General features: G+C 41.3%; 1 protein-coding gene across 1 annotated transcript in view; it reads left to right on the top strand.

Annotated features, from left to right (window-relative positions):
• The first annotated feature begins 588 nt into the window (after positions 1-588).
• The window catches only part of PTN (pleiotrophin), a 17,110-nt gene continuing 9,578 nt past the window's right edge, over positions 589-8,120 (top strand). The window contains exons 1-3 of the mRNA XM_010184988.1: positions 589-698; positions 2,217-2,390; positions 3,410-3,571. Of these exons, the coding sequence (XP_010183290.1) occupies positions 590-698; positions 2,217-2,390; positions 3,410-3,571 (445 nt within the window). The 5' untranslated portion in view covers position 589. The remainder of the gene's footprint in view (positions 699-2,216; positions 2,391-3,409; positions 3,572-8,120) is intronic.

Below are 8,120 nucleotides of genomic sequence, written 5' to 3'. Positions count from 1 at the left end.
GGAGATCCCAGCTCTCTCTCTTTTTTTGGGGAATTAAACTGCAGTGTGGCTTAAGCTTAGGTTGCACTCAGGGCTGGCCAAGCCCAGCTGGGCAAGGCCGAGGCCATGCCACCCGCACCTGGGGCCACGCTGGTCAGGGCTGATGACAGAGAGAGCGAGGCATGCCCTGCACCCCCCTGAAATACATGAATTCACAGGGGCGCTGACTGGATTGGCCGGGGTCAAGAGGTGGGTCTGACAAAGGCAAAGGGGGAGCTTTTCAGGTAGCTTCTTAAAGGGCCATCTCCATAGCCCTTCCCCCATTACCAAAGACACAACCAAAAACCCCTCACAGAAAAACCCTATACAGTAGATCAGGGATTTGATATACAAGCTGGAAAAAAATTAGTAAAAAATCTTTGTGTTGTCTCTGGAATGAAGATAATTGCCCATTATGCCAATGGCTAATTATATTTTGACCTCCTTATATCTTTTGGCCCTGAAGCAGAGCTTCCCAAAAATGCCGTAAGCAACACTTTAGATGGAATCCTGAATCCTACATTTTACGGTCTAATCAACTTCTTTTTCCTCTCTCTTGTTAATCCCCAGAATGCAACAGCAACAACAGCAACGTCGAATGTTCACGGCTGCCCTCCTGGTAGTTGTTTTCATTCTGGCAGCTGTGAGTACCACCGAGGCCGGCAAAAAAGAGAAACCAGGTAAGGTCCAGTGTAATTCAGAGTTAATCTGATAGATTGCATGTGTGGGAAAACATCAAATGCTTCTGGTTTTGTTATGAAATTCAGGTAATTCATTAACCTTTTGACATACAGGCTAGGGATTTGTGGCTGTGACATGTTGTTCTGTGTTACATAGGAAATCAGAAAGTAGTTGCCATAAAAGCTGGCAGCTTGACAGCTCCGGAGGCTGGAGTCTTTAGTTTATCACAAAGTGGGTATTGCAAGGCAGCTTAAAATTTGCTGTAGGAGTAAGTTCATGCTTGACTTAGGCAGAATGAAACAGGAGTGATGAAAGAGTAGTTATCATGTAGCTTGTTCAGTGTTGTATATGACAATGCTACGCCAATGCTGTGTGATGTGGAAATCCTCCAACAAAGAACTGAACTAACTCGTTGCTGCAGACAGACAGCCAGACACCCAGCAGTAATTGCTTTCTGTCAGTGGTGAGCTCAGACCTCATTATCAAAGAGACAGGCCTGGGGTGGAAAATTCGTATCTATCAAACCCAGTTTTGACAATTTTTTAAGGAACACATCTTCTAGTGTTTTTCTTAAAGTCTTAGTATATACACGGTACTTACACACCAGTTTATATGGCCTGTGAGTCTATTAGAATTAGTGTTACCTTTTTTTTTTAAAAAAAGGTGTTTCTAACCATTGTAGCTATATGGACGTATGAGAAAATGTGAATGTAAGTATACAAGAGATAGAAGAAGAATAACTTTTATAAGGTTATTTAAAGTTACTTATGATGTTTTTGGGGCCTAACTGATTATTTTCGTGAACCTTGGGGTTTGATAACTTTGCTGTCTGTTCTCATCAGACTTAGCGTCAAGAATTTAAATGAAATCATGGTTCTTACTTTTGACCCTGAGCAACAAGCCCACCTGTATTAACAGCATTTCGAGTACACTTCTCCATGTAGTATTTTTCTTTGCCTTTGGAGTTTTGATCATATTCTGACATAAAATGTGACATGGTATACCAAGTGAAAAGTTTGTATTTCACAGCTGTTCCCTGGAAGTACTTAAATCCTCTGGTACACAGTATCAACACATACATCTCTAATCTGTGTAGTGTGTAGTGCTTCAGTTGGAACTGAAAATATATGTGTGCCATCAGCTACTGGAAACAGAGGAGTGTCCTTTCTGAGTGAGCCCTCCTGCATGTTTTGGTCAGTGATCCCTGCATCTTTCTAGATGATGCCCCATTCTGGAGATGAGAATCCACACCAGAATATCTAAGTGGACTAGTGGACTTGGTAGTGGGATTGAGTTTAAATTATCCACCCTGCTTTGAAGTCAGAGGCTGACCTATCTGTGCAGAACTGTGAAGAGGATGCCAGACCTTTTGCTTTTGAAGCAATTATTTTACTAATGTCTTCCTTGTTCACCCTTTCAGGTGCTGTGACTGTTTAGTGATGTTTAGGGAACTTCTCCATAGGCTCTGGGTACTGACGGCTTCTCTTGCTTGGGTTTGGTTCCTTGTCTTCATCCAGAGAAAAAGGCGAAGAAGTCTGACTGTGGGGAATGGCAGTGGAGCGTCTGCGTGCCTACCAGTGGGGACTGTGGCCTGGGGACACGTGAGGGCACTCGCACTGGCGCTGAGTGCAAACAAACCACCAAGACTCAGAAGTGTAAGATTCCCTGCAACTGGAAGAAGCAATTTGGAGGTAAGCAACTCTGTCTCAAGGGATTTGCTTTGTTTTTTACTTAAGTGTGGAGCAGGAAGCCTGTATTTTCTGCTCAGCTCCTTGGTGAAGGGGCTACTTCTGTATTTCAAGTTCATTGCAGCTGGGACATGTCAGGCATCAGAAGGCAGCTTTTTCAGAGCAAAGCAGCTCTTCTGTAGAGAGTCCATATAACCTACTAATTGTAAGATGAGTCTTCCAGCAGCATGTTTAAATTTGCTCTCCTGTGGTGTACAACCCTATGTAAGGCAGCAATGTAAGTGTTGTGTGTTCTGTCACAGCTGTACATCTCTGTGATGGTTACCACAGCCTTCACATGACCTTGCAATCTGTGACTTGCAGCATGGAGCATGGGTGGCTGCCAGTGTGTGCATTGAAAGGAGCGAATGAAGACCAGTGTATTTTATCTGTATTTTTAAGTTCAGAAGGTTCATCTGTAACAGTTCAGAAAGATACGTGAGATCTGTCCTGGACAAGATTTCTATCTAGGACTCGGGCCTGATAACTCTTGCTAACTTGTTGTTTTTTTTCTAGTAAATAGCTTGTATGGCTTTGACATCATTGTAACCTTACCGAGGCAATCAGTGCAAACAGTTACAGACTTGGCAAGTTCATAGTTACACATATGTTCTTGAAACTTGTTTGGTAACCTTTGGCATCACACAAATGGAGGAACAGCCATATAGAATGTGAATGACATTTTCCACTGCTGTTTTTTCTTTCTTTCTTATTTATTTATTGTGTATCTTCATAGTTGCATGTGTTTTCCTTTATATGAAAATAGCGCAATATCCATGCAAAAGCAAGAGGATTCAATTTTAAAGGGTTTGTGGGAGGGCAACTGCAATTATCACTGCAAATAATCTTTAAATTTTTCTTGGGATTCCTTTCTGCAGTTGCATGATCCTTCTGTCTACAAGCACTGGCTGTCTGTGATATCCGATTAGACTCATCGCGTTTTTGTTTTGTTTTAAAAATTGCTGTTTATTTACTTGTTACAGCGGAGTGCAAATACCAGTTCCAGGCCTGGGGAGAATGTGATTTGAATACTGCCTTGAAGACTCGAACTGGGAACCTAAAGAGAGCCCTTCATAATGCTGACTGCCAGAAGACTGTCACAATCTCAAAGCCCTGTGGGAAGCTTACCAAAGCCAAACCTCAAGGTAAATTTCATTTGCCGAAAGCTGCACACTAGTTCATTTAATTCCCTGGATTTGTGATGTCCTTCATGCTTCAGTGGGAACTCAGTAGCACAGGAGATTGTACTTTTAAGGCCTTTCCTCAGTTCTGCACTGCTCCCACCTCCCAGTAAGCAGGCAGACAATACTCCTGAGTTGCGTAGCCAAGGCAGTCTCACACGTATGAGGTGAGCTGAAGGTTAGAGCTCCAATTTTAACCTTAGACCACCTGTACTACTACCAGTTTGCTTATGCTTACTAGACCTCCAGGATACAGGTGCTTTGCACAACCCACCTGTTGGTAGGAACAGACCAATGATAGCATGCAAATACATCTCTCAATAAAGACACCTTTTGTATAGGTTTTATTTTGTATCAATGACTAGTTGAAAAAGGGTCTGCTTTCCTTCTGGACAGGTAGTATTGAAGGGACATGCTGCTCACTGCATGTTGAAAAGAGAGTATGTGGATTTTTGCACTCTGGGGTTGTATATTCTTTCTTAAAAGATAGCAGGAAGGAGAGTACGGTATGTATATATCTTATTTAAATGCTAGTGACAGTGTAATTCCTAGTACAGAGAAAGGCATATGCCCCACACTTGTGTTTCCAGGTGTCCCTTAGACAAACTTATCTTCTCTCTAATCACTAAAGCCTTTTAATGTACTCTTTTGTTGGAGTAGCAGGTGTTACATGTGTAGGATGATTTATAGTGGGAGCTAAAACTGTGAGATCTTGTTTGAGATACAGAAGTAATGTGCTTTAAGTGGATTACACAAGCTATGCTACTCTGGCATTTGTTTGCTTAACACTAGCTAGGTTTAACACATTCCAGGCTCTGAATACTTGGATAATTATAAAAATAAATCTGATTAGGACTGACAGATGCAACTTGGACCAGCAATTTTCAGCTTGTGGATAGCGGTGCACCATTGATCTGAGGGGTACCTGCAGGTGTCCTGCTCTACTGGTGTAACCAGAGCCACATCTGATGAGGTCCCAGCTGCTTTCTGTGTGGGTGCATGCATCCATCTGCTTTGCAGTCAGTGCAGCTGTACCTGGTCTTCCTCACACACCATCCTTGGAGGCACAAGATAAGTTCCGAGTCTAGAACCTGTGTAGATAATGACAAGTGGTGCAGCAGAAAGGATACAGGTGAATTTTCAGAGACTAGATGACTTGGTTGAGTTGGCAGCAATAAACGTCTTCGCCTGGGGGTGGAAGTGACCAGGTGGGAATGCTGGAAGGGCTTTGAACTGTGTGGTTTTATTATTTTATTAATTTGGAGGGAAGGACTTTTTGTTGTTGTTGTTGTTGGTTTTTTTGAGTATGTTTCCATGCCTAAGTGGCATTTGGGAATTTACTGAATGAAGCTTCCCATTGTGCTGCCAGAAGGCCTCTGCTGCTTGAGCCACTAGTAGGCCTCTGCCTTGTTCTGCTCCCACTGAGTCAATGTGTTCTGTCGGAAGAGGGGAGAGAGAGACAAGGCAAAGCTTTGATGCAGCATCGTTTTGTAAGAGCAATGCTGTTGGGTGGCACAGGTTCGTTTTCAAGTTATGGTTTTAAAGGCAGAGCTTGTGAAATTGCTGTGTTGGAGTTAATTTTAATGGATTCTAGATATGAGTGTTATAGCTGAGACTAAAACTCTGATTGGGACTGGCTGAAGCAAACGTGGTTAGACTTAATTAGAAAACCCGACTTCATTTGATTTGAAGGAATGCAAAAGGAGGAATAGGTACAAATGTAGGTTTGTGATCATAATAACTGTGGACAGAAATTCTACTCTCCTGATATGTGTTAGAAATCTCACAGCGTCTTCCTGCGTGCCACCTGCTTGTTCATCTGCTGTTGGCATTAGTAGGAGCAGCATACATGGAAGTCACACAGTCACAGCCTGCCTGGGCCCTGAGGTAAAGAGGAGAAATCCGTATTGCAGATCTGTGGGTATAACTACATAGGAGCTACACCGGACAGTATGTTGGCAGCAGTAGGAGGAACTAGAGTAAGAAATTAGGTCAAGCAGATTAGTACTGTGTGAAATGTTGTGCCCTACTGAACTTTATTTCTGAGTTAAAATCTAAGTGCTGACATGTTGGCTGAAATGAGGGTATTTATTTTCTTCCTGAGGTGAAGGAAATTACAGGTTGGAGGAAAGTTCCCACTCACATCTAGATAAAGGAAAAAATAAACTGTATTCAATCTATAGTTAGAATAGGACCCAATTTAATTCTTTTAGAGAAGAGAACTAAACCTTCCCTTTTCACCCATAGCTTCACATTAATGGCTTAAGACTACAAGAGAAAAAGCATATGATACAATTTTTGGAAGCAGCAAATTTTTTTGCCCTGAAGTATAGTGTTGCATAAGGTCTGTACTGATATACAGCTAGACCTGTAAATGCTGATCAAGTGCTGTACGTTCCTACTCTCATTGCCTGGAGTAGTGGTGGCATTTGGGAGCTCTGGCAGTGGAATAGTAAGTGAGGGGCTTATTGATAACAGGAATCTGTTCTACCACTAAATGGTTGCCTTTCTGAATGTTGTGTAGTTCAAGAGCTGCATCACTGAATACATCTCTGACAGCAATAGGTTGGGAGTACCAAAAGCAAAGTGAACTGACTGAGAATATTGCACTGAAAAATGCCAGTATATTCAGAAAAAGAGCTGTGTTCATGATTTTTCTAACCTCTCCATTACATCATTTTTACTTTTGATTTTGTATTGTAAATGGGGTAAGTAAAAGCCCCTATTCTGCTTCTTCAATCAATTGCAGTTTTATATATCTTCTGTTACTTTTTGTCACTTGCCATCTTTTAAAGCTAAAACCTCTGACTTGAGTATTTCATTATATGACAATTTATCCACAATAAAATTATCTCTACTGGACTTACCTAAATTATTTCTATCATTGCAAAATAATTTTTGAGATGAAGAGACTGGACTGTACACAGTATTCCAAGCATGTCCTCTACAGATTTGTGTTAAAAAAGAAAATATTATTGTAATACTTCCTTTATAGTTCATTACACCCACTAAATAACCTAAATATGTTTTTCTTTTGATTACTGCTTGCATGTGGAGCAGGTATCTTTATCTGAGACCTTCACAATTCTCTGTAACTCTTATATTTTTTAAAGAAGTTATTTAATGCAGTTAGTTAAGAACCTAAGAAGGTTTATTTTGTCTAGGCTTGGTTTCAGTGTGGCTTGGTTTCTAAAATTCCTTCACACCTTCTCTGTTCTTTGAGAAAAATGCAAATAAATTGATGCAGTCTGTAACTGCTGCTCTCCTGTTGCTTATCCACCTTTCCAGCTCATGAACATGCTGCAGCTTTGCTGGTGGGAGGAATCCTGTGTCTTTCTCCTCTCACCTAGCTATTTCGAAGATGTCTGCTGGTTCATAGGAGTTTAATCTATGCTTAATAGAAAGGAAGATTATACTAGCAGAAAAGTCCCAAGGGTTATAATTTTGCAGATTTGCTGATAAAAGTGTATTTTGGTTTTCCAGGAGCTTCTATGAGCTGTGGCAGAACTTCTGCTAAATTAAACCAGGGGTTGCTCATTAACCTTGGGAATCAATGCCTGCCTCATAAGTTGGTCATCTAAGTGTTATGGATTTGTTTTATCATTAGTCAGCATTCCTGGAAAAGCCTTAAAATCTTTTTGAAGCACTCTCATTATTTTCGAAACTAAAAAAAAATAATTATTTTTTTCCTTATTACCAACTGCTCTGTCTCAGTATTTTTCCTCCTGAGCAGCTGACTCCAAGTATGGAGTGTAGCCTGCAACACTTGGACATTTGGGAGCTCATTGCTTGCAAGAGGAGAATTATTAGAGAAACTCTGCTCTATGTTGGATTTAAGGATGAGAGCAGCTATGAATCAGGAATCTGAATTTTATCTGGATTTCTGATGAGCTCTTTTCTCCATAGCTTTGCTGAGGTGTTATCAGATTGGAAGACGAGAGCTTGGTCCTGGGCCGCTGTGTTAAAGTGTAGTTAACACAGGATGAAAACTGTCATTTGTTCTTGAATATTGTGCATTTGGACAGAGAGATTGTCAGCAATGTGACAGTGATATCCCAGACACCATGGTTTGTGTATTTAGTACACAAATGAGGTCATGAGAAAGCCTGTCACAAAGGCTGGAAAGGATGAAAGGATAATTTTTATCACAAAATCCCGGCGGAGGCAGCCACCTCTCCTCTAGCACACACAATTGCATATTCTAATCAGTGTCTGCAAGGCTGGGGATGTTCAAGGTCTCCCTAAACTGTCTTGACAGATGTGAAAGACTCCGACACTTCTGTTGAGTGGCTGCTCTAATGGCCAACTTGCACTGAAGAGCAGAAAACGCTTCCGACATACTCCATCTGGCCTACTTCACAGCCACCCAAACTTGATTGATGGTTGTTAGGGTTCCAGCCAGCCAGAAAGTAAAAGAATAGAGTATTGTCAGGATTCAGGAAACATTTTGCTTTAACTGCTGAGAGAGGAAGAATTTATTTATATTGAGCTCGGTTGCCTGATAGGCTTTATT

Source organism: Mesitornis unicolor, unplaced genomic scaffold, assembly GCF_000695765.1.
Source record: "Mesitornis unicolor isolate BGI_N332 unplaced genomic scaffold, ASM69576v1 scaffold2815, whole genome shotgun sequence".
Lineage (NCBI taxonomy): Eukaryota > Metazoa > Chordata > Aves > Mesitornithiformes > Mesitornithidae > Mesitornis > Mesitornis unicolor.
Note: the sequence above shows the minus strand (reverse complement) of the source record. Positions and strands in the feature narration are given on the sequence as shown.